We start from the raw sequence: 22163 nt of genomic DNA on the forward strand, positions 1-22163 counted from the left end.
TAGTTGGGCTAGGATATTATAATTCTTCTCTGATTGTTATGAACTGGACATTGCCTGTTGAGTTCTTAGGAGAGTATAAGTTGTTCCAAATTGTTCCAGTTAGTTGTATTAAATCATTTCTGCTTGCTACCTACAAAAGGTTTTGTATTTCTAATGGCTTGACCACTTGATTGCAGTTAGGGAAGACTTAATTATTTCCTGTTTAGTATTTTCAGAATAGTTCTGGATAATTTCTACTTGCCAATACTTTTTCCAGTAGTTTAAAGTCTACTAAAATCTGTAAACCCACCAAATAAACCAAAAACCTGTGTATGACTTAAGAGGGTTTTTAGAAAATCTTTTGATGTTAAAAAGAAGAAGCAAGCCACACATCTTTAGTCTTTGAAATGCTCTCAGGAACATGGTAGGTGCAGCTCTGAACTCTGGGTGTTTCAGCTGAGTATTGTGACTTGGTTTTGTGTTTCAAAGGCTTTACTAATAGTTTAATAATAGAAAGTACTTTTTAAATTATTAAATACTTCAATGTTTAATGATAAGATACTAGGAATATAGAGAAGGAGCATTTTCAATAAATAATATAACATCATTGTTAATGTTTCAACTGTGCATTACTGACTTCAGGGAAAAGCTGGCTGTAGTTCCAGGAAAGCCCATGAAGCTTTGTCTGGCATCAAAGCTATGCTGTCATCTCCATTTTATATGTTCCTTTGTTATGGCATAAGCTACTGTTTCCACATCTCAGTTTAAATTAGTGAAATCATATTTTTAAGCCACTCTTATTTTAATTGCTGCTTGACTCATGCTAAGGACTGGTGGTAGAACACTCAATTTATTATTTTTTTTTCTTTCACACATGAACAAGTAAGACTGCAAATTCAAGTCTGGTGGGAATACTGAGACTTGAACTCTTTTATGGATAGCAGTGCAGAAAGAGGCAGGGAGAAAATAAAACATGCAATGTTTTGCAGTCATTTATGCAGCCTGTTGTGAGAATGAGTTGATGTTCTTTTCCTGGGTGTTCCTAGATGCTGCACAGGTCACACTCAGCGTTGGTATCTTTGTTATGCTGCTTTGCTGACTGTAAGGAGAAAGGAGCAGGCTTGGACCCTTTGCCATGTTTAGCTTTAACTCATTCTTAAGTCAGAGAATCAGCAGATTGCAGCAAGTAAATGGTGTTCTTTGAATTTTGGGATATGCTCAAGATTTCAAATACATGGTAAAATCTAAATGGCTCAGTCACCTGGATCTACCAGGGTCAGGAATCTGTGTGGTCACTGCCTGAAGTACAGAGCTGGAGAATTCTGCTCTCCTCACAGGAAATTACTTGGCTCACTTGCAGTCAATTGATGAAATATTTTCTTTACCATAGCTGAGTAATGAAAGTTTTTTGGGAAAAAGTTCAACTAGGGGATATGTCCTACTTCAGAATTGGAGAAAAATTACAAATGCAAGAGATACTGCTCAAGACTGTTCTAGCAAATCTTTGTGTTACATTTTGACTGCCAAGCACAAGGCCAATTCTTTAGTCTGTTAGGTGGTCTCCAAATGTCAGACAAGGCCTTGAAGGACTCCTTTGGATCAGATGGACTCTGCTTTGCTTTAATGCCTTGAGAGTCCTGAGTAGCTTTAAAGTAATGCCAGTTCTGTTTCCTTCATCTTAGAAAGTATGTACCACAGCAAGAATGTATTTTTCTATGCCTTCAGCAGCAGTGAAAGCATGAAGAGAGAAGACAAAGGGCTCTGCATGATTCAATGTGAATCAAGCAAAAGCCATTTATTGTGCTTCTAAACATTGTCTACATGTACTCCTTATCTTGGATTGCACAGTCACACATGATTCAGTTGGCAGCTCTGCTTCGTGCACACATCTCTTGATTGGTAGCTCTGGATTGTCCACAGGGCAAGCATGGTCTTTTTCTTAATCTAATTAGTTGATACTCTTAAGTGTTATTTTACTCAGGCTGCCACCCATGTCTATGTTTGTGAGCAAGTTTCTGCTGCTTCTTCTTGCAACATCATCTTTTTTATCCACAGAGGTGACCTCATTCAGAAGGTTAGGCTGGTTCATTTAGTACCTGTCCATTTTCCTGTAAATATGATCCTACAAAAGAAAGTCATAGAAAATGCCTAGGAGAAGAGAGCTGACATACTAGAAATTTCTAAAATTTTATATAAGAAGTAAAAGTACACCACAGGTATTTCTTGAAAAATTTAAATAGGCAAAAGCATACAAGTAGGCATCTATTAGTAAATATTGAGGTCATATAAAGAGTTGAGTACTTCTTTATAGTCTTGTATTAACATGCTTCAATTATTAATTTTTTGAGAAACTGTCCATTTCAGAAGTGCATGTAGCCCTGTCTCTTATGCCAGGCTTACATTAGCTCCTGATGACGTGTTCCAGATATGCTCAGAATAAGAGACCTATTTATTAAATATAAAGAACATTTCTGTAAAAATTATAATCGAAAATATCTAAGAAACTTATACATTTTCCATAGTGGCTGGTAATGTACTTACATTTCTTTGTGTTTTTTTTCCAGGGGAGCCACAAAAGCAGGCATCCCATCAAAACACATGGAGCACAGAATCACAGGCACCTCCTGTACGAGCGCTGGGCACGGTGGGGAATGTGGTACAAATACCAGCCTCTTGATTTAATCAGGTATTAGTACTTTGAAGATTTTCTCTGATACAAAAACCCTGGTAACAGTGTGCTAACTGTAGTCCTAGATTCCTTATGCTTTCCTATACGATTTAGCTATTCCCTGTTGTTGGATAGGCTGGAGTTCTCTAGGTTGCTTTTTTAGGGTGGTCTTTTATAGGTTAATTTCAAATGAGTCTGTGTAAAGTACATGAAGTTCCAACTGCTCAGGAATTTGCAGTGTGAAAGTTAAAATGCAAACCAGAATGTGGTGTGCTGATGAGGGACACTTGCCCCTTGTGAGAGTACCTTGAGAGCAGACTCTCATCCACATGGACACTCAGAGTTACCAGATGCAGAGGACCTAGAATGCAGCCCAGTTTTAAGCTTTTCATGTGGGTTTAAGTGCACTCTTAATTAAATGTCTGAGACTTAGTGTCATAGGTTACCCAATGTAAAATAGATAAATATATATAATTTAAGTTTAATAATGCTGATATTTGGGTTTGATAGTTTCCTCCTCTGACATTGAATACCAACAATTCATTTTCCTTGCTGTAAGTTTTTATTCCTGATCTGAGTCATAACTGATTATTGGTGGAGCTAAGCATGTGCCATGGGAGAGTTGTATGATGCATCATCCTTGATTGACTTTCTGATCACTGCTATTTCATCTGTTCCAGCAACTGATACCCAAGTTTTGAAGTTCAGTCTTCAGTTTGTCTTTTCAGATAATTGTTTTCACTAAGAGAAGTTTGAAACATATTATATATGTGTGATTATCTATCATATATGTTTTTTTAAATGGTCATACTAACTTGCTTTATCCCTTTCCAGATTTTTTGTGTCTGTGTACATCTATCTATCTATCCTACATTTAATAATGTTTCTACTAGTCCATATACTTAATCATTGCAAGGGCAGGAAAATTACAGAGGAATTGTAACTTGTTCTCATAAATCTGCAATTAGTGCCACTAAAATAATATGCTAGCCTGAAAAAAGCCTGTTTGGTAAAGTGGCAATTTTGTCATAAACTTGTGGTAATTCCTTGTTAGAATTATTTTACTACTGTGATAGCAAAGATACATAAAGGTCACCATACAATTTAATTTTAAACAATGATGTGTCTTTCCTTTTCACGTAGGCGTTACTTTGGTGAAAAGATTGGACTGTATTTTGCCTGGCTGGGATGGTATACTGGAATGCTTATTCCTGCTGCTCTGGTTGGGCTCTTTGTTTTCCTCTATGGGTTATTTACAATGGATTCCAGCCAAGTGAGGTAAAATTCTATGCTCTAATATATAATAGCCTATTGGAAATTAGGAACAGTCTGGCACAACTTAGGTTGCTCTACTTTTAAATATTTGCAGATATGGCAATAATGTAAAAATAACCAAACTAGAATATTGAGTATTTGAGTCAAGTATTTACACTTTGTATATTTGTTTTGCATCAAGCCAGATGTGTCATGCTGGCAGTTGCCATTCTTATCTCTGCATCTGCAGTGATTTCCATTCAGGAAAAACAGACCAGTCTGTAAGGACCAATTCTCATGTTGCAGATGCTTTCAAAATTGTTGATCTAATTAAGGCTAATGAGTGAAAAAACAGACATATTCCCTCATTACCTCCATCTTGCAATAACTTCCAGAGTATAGTTCAGTTACTAAACTTCAAGTTTTGCCTGTCTTTTTTTTTCTTCTTCATTAATAGTGGCACACTGGGAGTCTAATACAATTCTTATTCATGTCAGTGTAATTTGCAGCCAGGAGACTCGGCTTCAGGGAGATTACAACCATATGAATTGAGCCAAGTTTCCAAGTTTCCCACTGTGGTGACTTTGCTCTGAGAAGGGTTTTTATGTCAGTTTAGGGTGGTGAGGGTGCTCAGGTGTTTCTGTAACCTCTGTTTCCTGTGCTACTGAAGCAGAGAGATCTGTGAGGCCAATGAGACCATCATGTGCCCAATGTGTGAGCGCAACTGCACGCTGCAGAAACTCAACGAGAGCTGCATCTATGCCAAGGTAATCACTGTGCCACTGCTGCCTATTGCTGTGGTTATTGCACTGTTCATTATGGCAATTATTGTCCTGCTGCTAGCAGGAGAACTGTGATTGTGTAAAGGCTGCCCTGGCTTCAGCCAAGTTTCCTGAAAAGCAGGTCATTTTTCTACAGATGTTGTTTTCAGCCTTTGTGATTCATCTAATAAGGGAATGCCCTGAAATGCTTTGAGATTTTCCTAAAATTGCTTTCTGTGAGCATTTCCTTATTAATAAATTCCTATTATTTTCATTAACTTAAGTCTCCCATGAGGCCATCATGATAAAACCTGTTCTAAGGGTTTTTTTCCTGCTTTCCTCTGTAACTTTCTTATTACTGTTTCCCTTGCTTATTTAGTATTTGAATTTTACCCCTGCTTTGCTCTGTGAAACTAATGCAAAGATTTTATACAATTAAATATTTTTATAAAAGAAAGTATTCTTAAATAATCTTAAATAATCACAAGGATCTCTGTATACATGCAGTGTTTGGAAGTGAGCAATATATTTTGATGTGTGGTATGTTCATAATGCTGGAAAGGCAGCCCTGGCTTTTATCTTTGTACTCTATCCCACAGAATAAATCTTTCTCAGAAGCCTATAAACCATGTTATAAAACATATTGTAATGCCATGGCATTACAACAAAACTGCAGCAGTGTCAAAGAGAAAATTGATTTTGTATTAGATATCAAAATTTCCTATCAATATGACCAATGCTGAGTAAAACTCAACATTTCAAACCTATCTGTGAAAATATTTTTAAAATTTATTTATGTTTACCATTTAATTTTCTATTTTATAATGCAAAAGTGAAGAGGTTGTTTTGTAACAACAGCAATAAATACCACTAGAAATGCTGTACTTAAAGTGTTCTCTGTTTTTAAATACTGCACCCTTCCACTGCCATAAGGACAGGCTTGTTTCCATGATAAAAGCTTAAAAATTGTTTCTTAAGTCAGCAAGAGAGTCAATATCAGTGGAAGGAAAGTCTTTTCATGATGTTCCACCTCAAGAATTTTCTCTATAGTTTAGAATAATACAATTCATTCCTTTTCTTTCTGTTCAGGTTGTCTTTTAACATATGCCTGTTGATAATTTTATTTGCTCTAGTATTTTATAGGGATCTGTGCTTTTAAAATTTTTTTAAATAGGAATTTAAAGCCTCTGCACTGCTTAATAATTGCCAGCAACACCTTAAGCCATCTCTTTTTTGAAGAAATGTAAGCCCATTATCCCTGAATGAATTATATTGCTACAATTTGACAACCTTAAATCTACTGAAAGGACATTGATCTTATCAGCTTCCTAAATACTGTTTCATATTATGGGTAGAATATTAGAAATTTCAGATTTTTGTAGTATAAATTGTGGTGTTTTCATGAGACCATAAATTCAGCCACTCAGATGTTTAAAAGGCATGCAAAACCTACTTTTCAATCAATACTTGTTTTCAGAAAGCATGAACAAATAAAGAAAACTAAGTATAAATAATAAATAAATAAATAAATAAATAAATACATTCAATTTCAATATTTATTTTCAATCATTAAGCCTTAGACTGTGATGCTGAATTGCAGTTCTGACCAAAAAAAACTTAGAGTAAGGTAAGGGATAAATCTAACTAAGAGAATAGCATTCATAGAAGAAATTACCTTCACAGTTTAGAGTTATGGAGACATGTGTGGAGTGGTATTTAGACACAATTTAATGTTTGTTGGAGTTTAGGTGCACAAGCCTTTTAAGAAGGAGAAGGTCAACAGTTTGAGAGGCTGAGGTGTTTAGATAAAAAGGAATATATGCTATTTTTAAGTGCAGAGAAATGCAAAATACCTAGGCAGGAGAGCAAAATGGAATCAAGAGACAGTAAGAATATAGAGGGAGAAAAGTGAAGAGTTTATTTAGCTCATAAAACCCTTAAATATAAATGGTTGAGATTAAGCTTGGCCTACCATATGACAAGAACTCTGCATGAAATTTTAGCCTGTCTGGACATGGACAAAACAGCTTAGTGTCTGTGAAACAGCATGGCTGGTGATGCATTAGTGACAGTCTGGAGCAGCAGAGTTCAAATTGCACTGTGAGTCAGAGTGAGGCACTGACAAACCTTGGTGTGGAAGCATGTTAGTGGGGCTGCTTAGGAGAGTGATTAGCTTTGATTCCTGCCACCAGTCTGGGATTATCTGGGGCAAATATCAGCAGTCAGTATTATTTTTTCCTGATGCGTTTATTTTTTTATTCAGGTTACACATTTGTTTGATAATGGAGGGACTGTCTTCTTTGCAATCTTCATGGCAATTTGGGGTAAGTGCATTTTTACTTGTTGGGGTGGGGTTGTTTTGTTTTGGTGGTTTTTTCTTTGTTTTGTTATGTTTTGTTTTGTTTTTTTAAAAGTTCACCTGACCCTTTTAGATGATTACTTGACAAAGAGCTATCTCTTGATAAAAGTTAAGGAAGGATTTTTCAACACAAGCTAATTTTTTTTTTTTTTCGTTTTCATTAACTTAAATTTCTATGCCAATAATGGGTAACACCTTTTACAGATAATGTAATTATTTTTTTTGTCTTTAAGCCTGAATTTTATATTTTTCAGGCCCAAGTCCTTTTAGAGGAAAGCGTGTAGGTTAAGTTACTAGTCTTGAGCCAATATAAAAATCAAATCTTGTAGTGGGTTCTTATAGAATAAACAAGTTTTGTGGACAACAGAAGCACATCCTCATACATGCAAAAATTATGAATGCGTTGTTCAAAATTAACATGGTATAACTAAAGGGCACACTTTGGTTAGTTACTGCATTGATATTTCTTCATTTACTGCTAATCTTAGTATTAATACTTTCCACTTATTAATTATTGCTTTCAAAAATTCCTGACATTTAATGATACAGTTACCAGTGCAGAGAACACAGGTAGCTTCTTAGCATCTCTTCATCTCTATCTCCAAGTTCTCCTCCAAGAGAGCTCTCTCCATTTTCATCTCAGGCCAGTATCCAAGTGTAAGGAGGAATTTGCTCGTATGATGTTAATTCTCATGAAGTAGAGGTGAATCTCTCTCATTCCAGTGTGATACCAAAGTACAATGTTAGAAATCAGGTTCTGGTATTGATGGGCCATGTGCTGTTTTTATGGCTGAACTCGAAAAAAATGGCAAAACTGCATAAATGGGTCGAAATCTTTAACATTTTAAATAAATGCCTGTTTTGCCTATATTCAGTGTGACTGATGTAGTTTCTCTCTGGGGTGTATGTGCATGTAATTTACTCAGATATTGAATAAAACCTCATTGCAGCTTTCATTATCAGCTGGATAATTCCATTCTATCAATGTGATCCACAGCCCCCACACTAATTAAAGCACTTAAGCAGAGCATAATAACAAGGACATACCCCATATGTGTAGCTTTCTCTGCACTTTATTTTTCTTATTCTATGCCTTTTCAATTGTTTCTTTTACATATTCTTTCTTTCTATTTATACATAATTGCAAGCAGATGAACTATGCAATTATTTGCATTATTCTGCCATAATTTTACACTTTAGCTGGACAGAGCTGGACCATGCTTTTTAGGATACCTATACACATATCAGAGATAATTCCTTTCCTCTCATGTTAAGTATTTCTTGTATCTGATTTGTACTGACACATTTTAAATAATTTCTGCAGCCTGCAATTCAAACAACAGATCTGTTTGACAGAAGAATAAAAACTTCTAATCTTTTTTCCCATTGATAAGGATATTAAATCAGGTCATCCAGTGAAAGGTTAGATTGTATTACTCAGTAATTCCATTCTCCCCAACAAACTTCAAGTAATCCAAATTAAATAGTCCAAATAAACCTAATCAGTCTTGTCATATTCACTGAAGAAGGTACAAATGTAAATTTGGGAATATAATTACCTGAGCAGTTTATTGTTTAGACAGCAATTTTATTTGAATAGAATAGTTTCACTTCAAAGTAGTTCAGTTGAGGATTTGAGGGAATAGTGGGGGCTTAGGAAAAATAAACAGGCAGCTAAATAAGCTTTTAGTCAAATAGAAAGGTTTCAGATTTAATTACTGAATTAGCTACAGTTTTTAAATTAAATGAATAACCAGTAATCATTCTTTAAATGCAATTATTCATAAGCATTTAAGCCAGCAGTTAAAATTGCAGCCTCTGAATTTCAATTTGTGTGTGTGCTATGTTAAAAATCCGGTAATGCTTCTTGCACCTGTTTGATTAGCAGAGTAAACATATTTCTTTAAAGATTTTCCCTCAAATTCATAAAACTTTTCTTCAAGATATACAGTTTTTCTTGGAACTGAACTTGCTCCCCAGCTCTCCTTTTTCAGGCAATGTTATTTAAAATCAGGTACATTGTAATTATTAGCTGTGCATTAGCTATGATGGGGAACATGAAAGTCTGATGATCCTTCAGTTCTTAGTACAAAGTGTACTTTCAGTCCTGTGTTAAAAGCTTGAAAGCTAATTAATGCAAAAAATTACTGTGCCTTCTAATCTTTTCTTTTCTTGAAGACCTGATTCAGAATAGCAGAATAGAGAAGTGCCATGACAGTTTTATGTTCTGTGGTTTTCCTATGCATACTTAACTTGGTAATTAAATGCACAATGAGTAATTCCTTTGGAAGTGTTTATAAGAAGTCATATTTGGTCACAAAAGTTTCTGAACTTTAATAAATTTATGTGCTTTATGTTTTAAATCTTATTTCTACATACCTGCTTTGATGGTCCATTCCAGTGTAAATAGGCAATACCTGTAACTAGGTTCTCCCACTGTGGGAAGTGGTAAATAATGAATTAAAGAGTAAATAACTTGAAAAATACATGTTTTTACATATTTGGGTTAAGCTTTAGTTTTATTCTGTACTATTTTTATTTTATTCTGTTTTATTAAAACTAAGCTTTAGTTTTATTCTGTACAACACATAGTTGTCTCATAACGTGTCCAGTTCAATTAAAAATGGTTTAATTTCAGCATTATAATTTTATTAAACCAATTGGACTTTAGTTAGATCCTTATCGTCATTGGCATCTTGTGGATTAGGTGGTGCAGTGGTGCTGTTCTTGTTAAGAGCATCTGAAATTTACATCTGTAGATCCATGCTTCAAAGAATAAGGGAACATACTACCTAGAAATAATATTCAGTGACAAGTTCCTTTCATTCAAAAAGCCATTATTTATGGGTAGTGGTGTGGTGAGCTTCTGCCAACTTCTAGTTGCTGTGCTTTAATATATTATATAGATCAATCATGTATACAGGTATAATATATATAACCTCATTAGGATAGCTAATTATGTATCAAGTATGTATAGAAACCTAGGAAAACATTAAACACAGAAATATGGATTAAAAATAAGAATATGAGACCATCCTGTTTATTTTGCATTAGAAATATTTCTTCTGAGCAGTTGGCTTTCTAGAAGGAAGCAAATTTTCTTACTTCCTATTTGAATTCATTGTTTTTCAAGGAGCAATTGGACAATTCTATGTTTTGTCAGGAGTCACCCCCTAAACAAGGTGTCCTACCCTCAGTGGCAGAATACAGTGTTTTGGAAATTTATTTATTAGTTGTAGTTCTCTTATCAAAAGCCCTAAGTACATGGAGTATCTGATTATGGTCTCACAGCTAGTTTAGAAATAATTGTCTAAAGAATTATTCTAGTAGGAAAACAGTTACAGTATAAAACTGGCATAGCTGGGAAAGAAGAGAGGTTGTCTTACTTGAACTGAATAAAATGAGATAGCTCTTAGCTCTTTATTAATAGATATAATTGTGTCTGTGTATCCTTGTTTCTTCAAGAGAAGATTTTCTTGTTTTGAATAAAAATTAAAAGAAAAATGATGAATGTAAATGGATGGCAATGCCTCAAATTGACAGGTACCTATCTCTGTACAGATACTGCAGACAGCAAAAGTATGATTCTTAGATAAACATAGTCAAGTAATGTTTTAAATTTAACAAGGATTTTCTCTGAAGAGTTTTCAGATTCTGTGGGGGAAACTGCCAGAAAGTGGCTAGTGATAAATGCTGCACTGCTGATTTTCTTGAGATCTGCATGGCCCTTTTTCCCTCTTGTAATTAAAGTTGTCTTCCACAGCAACAGTCTTCCTAGAGTTTTGGAAAAGAAGGAGAGCTGTATTAACTTATGATTGGGACCTCATAGACTGGGAAGATGAAGAGGTAAGAATAAGCAGAATTAAACATGTAAAGCCTTGCTGTCAGCATGGGTGAAGTCTCAGTATCAATCCATATTGTGTGTCAGTCATCTGAATTTTCATTCAGATCATTTTTGTATTTATAGTACTATTTGCAGAATACAAATGCTTGAGGTTGTACGATGACACTTTGCCTTTTGCAACTAACATTACAATTCCAAATATAATTCTACATTTATTAAAAGTGTCATTGGAAAACCTGAGTGGAAATACTTCGAGGACAGGAGCTGCTTCTGGTGTCAGCACAGCTGCCTTTCAGTTCCTTGGCTTCTTGATCTGGAAGTCCCTGATCTGCATAAAAAAAGGACCAAGACAAGCAACAAGACAGAAACTAGATTTTGTATTCTTTGGAGTGGCATAGCTTTTCCTTGAACATTCTTGCTATTGGCATCAGCAATAATAAAAATCTGTTATTCCATAAATCACTAGTAATAATTTACCAATATTGGTGATTTAATTGCAGTTTAAGTAAATAAACCTCATTTGTTTTACATCTTTCCATGGATGTGTAGATAGCAGCTGGCTTTTCTCATAACTCAAAAAGCACCATTTTAACTGGCCCTAATTTATTGTTTTTTATCATTTTTGCAGACAGTTTAGTGTCTAAGTCAGCAGCATGAGCCATGATTCTTTTGTTACACCCTCACATAGTGGGGGAGGCTCCTGTGGTTTCTGTTCTTTGCTTGACTCTGGCACTGCTTCCAAGGATTTTCAGAAGAGCAAATTATTTAGGTATTTGAGTTGAAGCATTATAAAAAGTCATTCATATCAGTATAATGTTCTGCTTTATAGCACATGTATGTCTGATTCTTGGGGGAAATAATTAATACAACAAATGGAATCCACCTTGTCATTCCAGGAGGAGCTGCGTCCCCAGTTTGAAGCTAAATATTCCCAAGTGGAAAGAGTAAATCCCATCACAGGAAAACCTGAACCTTTTCAGCCTTTCCCTGATAAGCTCAGTCGACTGATGGTGTCTGTCTCAGGGATATTCTTCATGGTGATGTTTAATAACATTAGAATTATTGTTTTGTAATGCATTTTACTGTAATGTAAATAGTAACTCAGCATGAGTGCATTCATTAAGATTAGTGGATTTACATAATATGGGCTAAACTGATTATCTGTCTTACTGCTTGTTCAGGGATATCTTTGTTTCACAAGATGAATATAGTTATATTGTATAAGAACAGTAAAGAAATGTTTTAACTCTTCCAGTTTTTTTGTTCTCTCAAATTCTGCTCTCCAAAACAAATACCATTCCCGAAAGCACTTACTTTATTATTTCAGTGGATGTTACTTCAGGTGTGATTTATTCTGTCCTAACACCCCTGCTCATTAATACCTTCCTGTAGATTTCCCTGGTCCTCACTGCAGTGTTTGCAGTGGTGGTGTACCGGCTGGTAGCCATGGAGCAGTTTGCTTCCTTCAAGTGGTATTTCATCAAGAAGTACTGGCAGTTTGCAACATCTGGCACTGGAGTCTGTATCAATTTTATGATCATCATGTCACTCAATGTTGTAAGTCTTCTGTTCTTTTAAAGGAGCAATTCATTTAAAAGAGTCATTTTTAGGAGTTTATTGAATTAACCATGTATTAGATGTGTGCCTGCTTATTTATGTAGAAGATTCTGAAGCTAGTATTGCAGTGGATTTTTCTCCTCTGATACAATGTTTGTTAATGTTTTTCTCTAATTCCTCATTAATTTCTAGTTCCTCCACTACATCTTTGCTTATGTTACCAAGTTACAGGGGTACAGATTGCTGCTTTTCACATTTGTATTTTTTTAATACTGCCTTTTGCAATAGACCTCTAATTGGAACCACATTATTTTCTTGACTGAGAACTTGGTTTCCAGGTTGTTTTTGATTAATGACTTTGCATTCTTCCCTTTCTTACTAGAATGCAGCTGTGATATCAGTGTTGCACAGTCCTAGAATCACTCTGATAATTGATTTTGGTGTTTTTTCTGTCATGTAGCAGTGCAGATTTGATAATTTATTCTTATAGCATTACATGAACAGAAACTCTGTTCTTTCAACTGCATCACTGTTTATCATCTTTCTGTTCCCATGCAACCACAAACAGATAAAAAGGAACAATAACGCAGCAAACATTGGCTTTTAATTCTCTTATGGAATTGGACTTGCTGCAATAAGAAATCATTCTTCCAATCAGGGTCCTGTAGTTGTTTCTGTTATTATATATGATCACTCCACATCATAAAACATACATTCAAGTGAAGAAGCAAAGCTGTCAAAAATAACTTGCTATGTATAATATACTCAATGAAATATATTTCAGAGTTGGCAACTGCCTGGGGCTGAGTGTCAGTTAAAATAAAGACTAGAGATAGTCAATATATGGAGAGATATGTTTTCAGTACAAGGCTGATATCCTCAACCAATATCCATATCCATGCAAAGGAAACCTGAACTGTGTCAAGGCTTTTTGCCTTCTTTTAGATTGCATAAGTCTGTTCTTGAAATTATAGGATAAACATCTGACTGTTGATTAAGAAAACTGTTGATATCTGAATATTTCTCTTGATCTATCTTTTTGTGTTTTATCTTTATTGTGTATTTAATGCCTGTTTATACATGCTTGTATGCATTTACATGGATAAAGGGACTGGGACTGAAGAAGTTCAACAGGAAGCTGAAGAGTTCTGTAGGAAGCTATGCACATTGCATAGTTTCAGCATTTCTCTCCTTTACCTGCCCAGATACCTTGGTGCTTAGAGCAATAGAGTACCATGCTTTTGATGCTTGTTCTCATTCTGGATTTGCCACCACAACAGCCAGGATGTGCTGTACTTACACCATGTCATTTCTGTTCTAGGTGTATGAAAAGGTTGCCTATCTCCTGACAGACTTAGGTATGTAGCCCTTTACTAATGGAATGGCTCTTCCTGGCTGTGGATAACCTTTATAGTGGATTTCTTTGTTTATCTTTAAAGGAGTGTTTTGAAAACTTCATCTATGAAGTACATTTCTGGCATTTCCTTAAGCAAGTGAGAAATATCACAGAAAGAAAATAAATTATTATTTCACTGGGGAAAGGAAATAAAACTAAGGAATTTATTCTTATATTTCTGCTTTTAATGCTTCATAGTATACATTGAAAAACAGTAATCTTGTTTTGGAGCCAAAGTCGAAACATATTCTTTCTTAGCACACTAAAGGGTTTTTTCCATTTCCCCCAAATGCTTGGGGGTTTTTATTAATTTTTAAATTGATCTTTCAGATGGAAAAGATGGGTTAAGACAAAATTGTCTCAAATAAAAATGTAAAGTCATGAATTTTAAAGTAGCTCCAATTCTGTAATATTAAAGTTTTATACCGAAGCCTCTAGTTATGATTCAATCACAGACATAAAGCTTTCTAGATTATAGAAAACAGAATTTTCTATAAACTGAGTTTAAGATCTCTGGCTGTGCGTTACTGTTAAGTGTTTCATTTTACATGCTCTCTTTTCACCCATGTCAGAAAATGCAAGTGATCTTGTCTTGGCTAAATGCCAGCTGGCTGCTTAAATTCCACAGCTCCCTCTTTTGGTTAAAGTGTTAAACGAGGTGCTCAAAACTTTATAGTGCTTCAGGCAGTAGAACAGACTAGAAAAATTCAGCATTTATAGTCAACTTACTCAAATTATTAAAGTATTTTAAAGGATTTTTTCAGATCAGACTTATTTCCATTCCCTTTGAAATATTTTGTATTGTTACAGGAGTAAACTTATGTATAATTCAATTTCACATTGTTTATATAATGTATATTGTATCTTTCTGAAGAGCACCCTAGAACAGAATCTGAGTGGGAGAACAGCTTTGCCTTGAAGATGTTCCTCTTCCAGTTTGTCAACTTGAACAGCTCCATCTTCTACATTGCCTTTTTTCTTGGCAGGTAAACTATCTTTGCACTTAAAAGAAAACTTGCGCAGAACTCAAAGTTCACTAATTTTACAGGTTTGAAGAAAATACAGGGACAGTTTGAACTGTAATGTTTAGGCATGAGTTGTTTCTGGGCATAATTAAAACACTAAATATTTCTACATGTAAGGAAGGGTTGCAACCTTTAAATGTTTACTCATGAAACTAGAGAGTAAAATTTCTACTTTTTTATGGGGGTGTATATGACTTTCCTAGTAAATCAGAACTCAGAACTTCTGGAAATCCACCCCCTTCCTAGATGTGAGTCTGTATTTAGTCCTGTGTTAATAGGTTTTGTTGTTTATTCCCCTTGAGTTTCAAGAATGCATTTCTGTAAATAGTAAATATTGTCTGGCAAATCTTATACAAGGATAGGAAGCAGAAATTCTGGCTCTAGTTTTTGTGTGTCTCTTTAGGTTAGAGCATGAAATACAACACAGATCTAACCTTGCTTGATCTTCAGTTTTGTTATGGTCACACTTCCATTCCCACAGAACCTACAGAATATTTCAGGGTATCTTCTATAAAGTTTTATAGTATAATTTCAGTTCAAGATTGTTGGGAAAAAAAACAAACAAAAACAAGCAAAGAAACAAAAAAAACTCATAAAGGCTGTTGGTCATAATCTGTTGCATTCATTGGTGTATTTGCCATACAATATCAAAATTCCTTTATGTCTTTCTCTCTCCTGTATCTAATAGGACCAGGCATGGGTTTCTTTCTCTCCTTTATAACTTCCTTTGAGATTGTCAAGAACTGGGATTTGTTTAAAAATCAAATGTGCACTTCACATGGGCAAGCATATCCCTGTGCTGCAGTTAATTCCTATTAATTGTAATGGCTTGCTTATCTTACAAGATTAGGGTTTGAATATCTAAAATCTAAAATCTCTGATTTTTATTCAGGACATAATAAAAGTTTAGGATCACTTGCAAAATTACGGTCTTTGCATTCTGAAACTTCCATATGCTGCAGACACCAGATTTAAGCCTGTGTGATTTATTCTGTTGATATTTCCTGAACTCTGTGGATGTTATGAAACAGCTGCTGATACAGGGTGTTGTTCCTGGAATGTCCACTGAGAAACAGAAATCTTATTTTCCAGGTTTGCAGGCCGCCCAGGAAAGTACAACAAGCTTTTTAACAGATGGAGGCTGGAAGAGGTAAACAATCCTGTTCTGTGTTCCTGTGGTATTTTCATGAGTAAAAGGAAATGACTGAAGCCCAGTTTAAAGATTTTATTATTACAAGTACAGCAAATACTAAACTCTCATTCATAGCAAAGGATAGGATAGAGGAGATGGGTTTTTCCTTCTGTGCTCTCCAGTGTGCTGAGCCCAAGACACACAAGTTCTTTCTGCCTCTGGCTTTGGGAAAAGCCATCATTAATAATTCCTGACCTCACAAGCACTGTGAGTCCTACAAGACTGGAATCTCCCGATACTTAGAATTGCAACTCACCAGTATGCTGAGGTTTCCTCTTTTCTCTGAAAAACAGATTTCTTCTGTTGAAACTTGAAAGCCACAAAGTAAAATACCATAACTTCATAGTCCATTAATTGAAAAAATGGTTCTGTAATTACTTAACATTTTAATATGGCAGTACACATATATTTATAAAGCTAACATACTAGTACCAGAAATTCTCCTAGTTGATTTCTCTTTAGATACAGATTATTGAAAATTAAATAATTTTTTGCAAATGAGTAAGTACTTGTTGGTCTAAGTGAAATGGTCTATATGCTTTATCATATATCTAGCAGACATACCTTTAAATTTGGCAAAGTGATCTAATATCTAGCAATATGTCTAAAGGTTGCTCAGCTGAAGTCTATTAATATTTATTTGTTAACATTTCTTTTAATGTTTCTGCTGATGGAGATTAGTGTTCTTCAACACATAATATTTTTTATTTACAGACTGAAGAGATACAAATAAAGAAATTCTCTGATTTTAACTATTGATCTCTTCCACTTCATTTCAGTGTCATCCCAGTGGCTGTTTGATAGATCTGTGCTTACAAATGGGAGTTATTATGGTTTTAAAACAAATGTGGAACAACTTCATGGAACTAGGCTATCCGTAAGTTCAGATGTTAAAGTTCATTTTAAAGGTTGTAAATGCATGTTAGCATGATGCAGTGATGGGGAGAAATGGTTTGGGGAATGTTTTCACTCGTTGCACCTCACGTATTGCCACTTTATTCCCAAGGAAAGCATTAATTTCTGCTCTAAGATAAACCTTCTCAGGATATGTTAAGCATCTGAATTGTTTATTATGCTGTCATTTTCCATAATACAGAGCTGGTCAGCCTCTGAAATGACTAATGAGCTGAGTCTTACACTTCTTTGGAATCTGTAAGAATATGTTTCCAATAAAATGTTGATCCTCAAATATTGATCTAATTGAAGTCTCAACCTTGAAAATATGTTAGACAGGATTTTGCTCATAGCATGCAATTGCAATTGTTCTGCACATGAGGGACTGTGTGCTGCATCTTGTGCAATGAGAAGTTTTGAAACTGAGAAACCTACTTGAACTGCCTGGCTTCCTGTCTTCTCAGCCAAGCAGGATGTTAAATTTGTCTAAAATTTATTTTAGAACATGCTTATATTCTGTTACAGAAAGAAATATTTTGTTTTGATAAAACCATTGTTTCCAGCATAGGGAACATTTGTCTTTCAGTAACAAGAAAGATAAAGAGCCAAACAATAAATTAGCTTGAGAAAAAAGAGCAGCCTTTTAATAAAAATACTTACAAGAAAGTTATTTCCCATCTTTTGTCTCTTTCTCATAATATCTAGAAACAAATAGTAGTCTTTAGTTGGTGCTGGATAATATTTTTTCATTTAAATTACTATCTCCTTAATATTTATGACTACTGTGTGTGAAAAGATCTCTGCTCAGCTTTATGAAGAATATGAAGAATAAATACTTCAGCATTTAGCAACAGCTTTTTAAATGCTTTTTCCTGCTTTAAGAAAATAAATATTCTGTAGGGCATCTAGATTTTTAGGTTTGTTCAAAAATATATGTATTCTGCTATACAGTTTATTTTAGTATGGTGTTCTTACTGAGTTCCACTGACTTGGTTTGTCTTTTACAGGGTTGAAGATAAAGCATTATTTAATTTTAGTGCTCTTGCTATGCATGATTCTTTTTTTCTTGTTCTCTTTTTTTTTTAGTCATTCATGGAAATCCTACCAAAAACAAACTCTATGCAAGCATGTTCCATATTCTGAAAAGGTTATTTGTACAATGATGAAAATACTACATTAAAGACATTATTAAAATTATAATGCAGAATTTTGAGATCTTTTATAAGTTCTTTGCATTGTATCTAAGATGGTATTGTAAAATTTTTCATCAAATACCTAAGTAATCATCCAGGTGCTGTTCAAAATAAGCCCACTTATTTCAAAACAGTACCAGAACATGTTTTAAATCTCTGAGCAGATAGCATTTAATACTCTGTTTTTCTAATAAAGTTTATTACAGAACTGGTGGTCACGACGCAAGATGAAGAGAAGAGGGCAATCAGTGGAGAATAAAATTTCTCTTCCTCAGTGGGAAAAAGATTGGAATCTGCAACCCATGAATCTCCATGGCTTAATGGATGAATATTTAGAGATGGGTGAGCAAACCTGGGAGCTGTTGGTTTTTTTCAGGAAGTAGGACTGTGTTGCACACTAAAAGCCTTTTTGAATTTCCAGTTTCTAACCATGGAAATGCCTGTCTAGTTTTACAGTTTGGCTTTACCACCATCTTTGTTGCTGCCTTCCCCCTGGCACCTCTCCTGGCACTGCTCAACAACATCATAGAGATCAGGCTGGATGCCTACAAGTTTGTCACTCAGTGGAGGAGACCCATGCCTGCAAGAGCCACAGATATAGGTGAGAAGTTAACCCCTGAAGTACCCAATGTGTCAGATTTCAGTGGCAGCTTGCCTTTTGGGCAGCAAAAGGATGGTTAGTTGCTTTGCTAAGAGGATTCCTCCAGTTTGTTTTCCATTTACAGTAAGGAATCATAATATTTGAATTTTGAAAACAGGCTAAAAATATTTCAGGCTTCTGATTTATGGTCTAAACTTTAGAAAGCAAGTTAAAGGACTGAATTAAATTTTAATTTAAATTTAATTAAATAAGAAATATCTTTCCAGAATCTCCTATTTGGCCTTCATAACAAAAAGCTATGGTTATGCCTTTGTTGCTTAGCTGTGTCTTCTCATCAGGGTGTGCCCTATTGTCAGATTTCATTGGGGTGGTGGCCAGAATGTGGGGTATGGTTTAATCTTGACTGGTTTTTCTGTCTCATTACTCATTCTCAATAAGAAAGGAAAACTGTGTGACTAGTAATGACTTTATTATCACTAGTATGACTTTATATGACTTAATATGACTATTAAAAACTGACTTTGTTGGCATTTCTCTTGTTCCTAGGTATTTGGTATGGAATTCTGGAAGGAATTGGAGTTCTGGCTGTCATCACCAATGCCTTTGTTATTGCCATTACTTCTGATTACATTCCACGTTTTGTCTATGCATACAAATATGGTCCTTGTACAGATCAAGGGTACAGACAAGAAAAGTAATTAGGATATTCTTTATATATACATGTATTTTTCAGTAGAAGCACAATTGATGACTGTATTTCTGTGATAACAAATACCAGATAAATTTCTTTTACATCTGTGCAAACCTTCACAGATGTGAAGTGCCATTCCAAAGAGTTTGCAAAGTAGCTAGTTATCTAAGTGGAAAATCATGTTTTCCCTTCTGAATGCAAAGAAAACAAATTGCACATTGCATCAATTTTCAGATCTTTTCTAGATAAGCTTTTCTTCTTCTCTGCAGTAGGTTTTTACTGTCTTCTCCCAGTACATTCCCAAGCACATATATATGCTCCCAAAAATGGAGGTTTACTCTTCCTGAGCTGTCACAGGAAAAGAGAGTTTAAGGGCAAAAATAATGAGATGGGAAAGGATGAAAAGAGACAATATCAGAAAAAATGTTAGTGCTTGATGCACACTACCCATTTAAGACAGAACTATGTAATTCTATTTTTTTTTTTTTGCTAGTAGTGATTTGAGGTATTACAGCAAACCTGAAGATCCAGATTATAAAAGGATTCCTCATGCATCTCTTCTTAAATCTCTTTTGACTTTCAATTGTGTTTAAGTTGCAAGAAAAATTTCATCGAGGATAGGTTGCTTTACATGTCTGTGGTTTTCAAGCAACAGCTAAAATTCACTCCTGCAGTCATAGATCAATATAGTTATATGATTTCTGTAATTGATAGTAATAATATTTTTTGCTTTAATATAGCTGTTTGGTATATATGCACTGTTCATTTTGCTGTTGGTGAAAACTCAGAAATCCTGCTATTTTTTTTGTATATGCTGCATTGTTGGTGGCGGATTCTGCAAGAATCTGATTCTGTGTTAAATTGTTCTGCTCTCTGCCTTTCCATCCATTTTTTCAAAGATCAGTAATTAAAAGCACTGTAGCAACAATCTTTGGTTTAGCTCTCCCAGCAGATAAGAAGCAAAACTATAAAAAGTGCTGAAAATAGACTTTTAAACTATAGACTTTTAAGTGCTATACCTGAAACAGATGTTAGTCTTTTTTTTCCAATGAACTTTGCTTCTCTGCATGACATTTTAGAATTGTTTTATCCTGATTAAAGTATCATGCTCACAGTATCTGATAGCAGAATATGTTTACATACAGGATGTTTATTGCATAACCCTTTATTCAGAAAGTGCTGCCTGTGTGTCTTTTTCTTTCAGATGCTTAAAAGGATATGTTAACAGCAGTTTATCAGTGTTTGATTTGAGTGAACTTGGGATGGGATACTCGGGATACTGTCGGTATGTTTCAGTGCTCTTACTGTAGCACAGGCACAGACCAAATGCAGACAGTAGATTGCTGGCAGTGCTTAAATGCAGAGCTTCAATTGCTGGCATTTCTTGTTTGCCCTTAAAAGCCTTGGAGTTCATGTTTGTTCAGCACAGAAGCCTCGGGTGCAGAGTGTGGTAGAATATACTACTAACATTGGAAATCTGTGTTTGAAGCTTTTGCAGGAATCTTGCAAGCAATTATCTCTCATGTCTCTATGAATTATTTAATTTAAAAGTTTTACCAGCTGCCACAAAGGGTAAAAATCCACATTTCAATGCTGTTAAGCATTCTGAAGTCAATTAATTAAAATACAGAATTGAAGTTTTTGTTACCTCTCTAACCCAGGCTGAGACTGCAAACAGCTATGCAAGATGAATACAAGAAATGCAGCATAAAAATGAAATATGACATGAGTGCACTCCTGTTTTTGGACTTAGTTTTGCAGTGGGTGTTAGTTTAAACTGGAATCATATTTCATTTAAGCAAGCTTTGTCTGGAGAATCTCAAAAGCTTGTAAGCAAAGACAAGAACCAGTTTAGAATCAACACCCGTAGCACTCCAGCTTTGTAACAATAAAATAAACTGTTCTGCATTTTTGGAAGCAAAAAGTGCTTTCTCATAAACAGCTTTATTTAATAGCCTATATTCTGGGCAGTTGCTCTCCCTTTGTTTAATTCCTCTTGAAGTCTACTTTCACTTTAATTTCTCTCCTTTTAGCCAGATCTGGGATGATTAGAGACCACTTGACCGTGTCTGGGTTTTTGAGCACAGGTCACTTGCTGAGTTTCTCTTTGCTTTGCAGGTATAGAGACTACAGAGCTCCCCCATGGAGTTCAACTCCCTATGAATTCACTTTGCAGTTCTGGCATGTCCTGGCAGCAAGGCTGGCCTTCATAATAGTGTTTGAGGTTAGTCATGGAAGGGAACCATTCCTTTCTACCTCTTAAAAGTCTGGCTTGATTTCTTACTGTACTCTTATGAGTAAATTGTCATATTAATCAATTGTTTGTTCAAGAGAGAGAAAAAACATTGTCTTCCCCCAGCTGTTGTGTGTCAGCTGCTTCAAACAGAATTGACAGAGCATGCACTTAGTGTAGAGCCCCTCTAAAATCCTATTTCCTTTATAGTCATCTTATCCATCGTGTTGGTTCCCTGCCCAATCTTCCCTGTTTTACTGAAAAAGAAGAAATGCAAGTTTTGTCTGTATTAGGCACAGTTATTGCAAGATAGAATCTTTGTCAGGAAAATGATACATGATTCTAGACTAATATAAAAGTAGAAACATATGAAGAACATATTGCATGCTACCCAGGAGTCTGATTACCTGTTTCCTTTGTAAGCCCTGAACAAAGATTGCTTGAATCTCAGTTCCAGTTTTGCCATACATAGACTTTTAGGCTCTAAAATGTAGTCCCACAAAGGAATATTTATTG

At 35.0% G+C, this 22163-nt stretch overlaps 1 protein-coding gene across 3 annotated transcripts in view; it reads left to right on the forward strand.

Moving 5' to 3' along the window:
• Positions 1-22163, forward strand: part of ANO3 (anoctamin 3) — a 111159-nt gene that overhangs the window by 85728 nt on the left and 3268 nt on the right. For all 3 annotated transcript variants that reach the window (XM_079310090.1, XM_079310091.1, XM_079310092.1), the window contains 16 exons: positions 2544-2665; positions 3791-3925; positions 4572-4668; positions 6926-6986; positions 10785-10867; positions 11762-11902; positions 12258-12422; positions 13744-13780; positions 14693-14804; positions 15936-15993; positions 16815-16912; positions 18319-18464; positions 18571-18723; positions 19270-19417; positions 20619-20699; positions 21533-21638. In XM_079310090.1, coding sequence (XP_079166216.1) covers positions 2544-2665; positions 3791-3925; positions 4572-4668; positions 6926-6986; positions 10785-10867; positions 11762-11902; positions 12258-12422; positions 13744-13780; positions 14693-14804; positions 15936-15993; positions 16815-16912; positions 18319-18464; positions 18571-18723; positions 19270-19417; positions 20619-20699; positions 21533-21638 — 1743 coding nt within the window. The remainder of the gene's footprint in view (positions 1-2543; positions 2666-3790; positions 3926-4571; positions 4669-6925; positions 6987-10784; positions 10868-11761; positions 11903-12257; positions 12423-13743; positions 13781-14692; positions 14805-15935; positions 15994-16814; positions 16913-18318; positions 18465-18570; positions 18724-19269; positions 19418-20618; positions 20700-21532; positions 21639-22163) is intronic.

This window comes from Erithacus rubecula (genome assembly GCF_903797595.1).
Source record: "Erithacus rubecula genome assembly, chromosome: 6".
NCBI classification, from domain to species: domain Eukaryota; kingdom Metazoa; phylum Chordata; class Aves; order Passeriformes; family Muscicapidae; genus Erithacus; species Erithacus rubecula.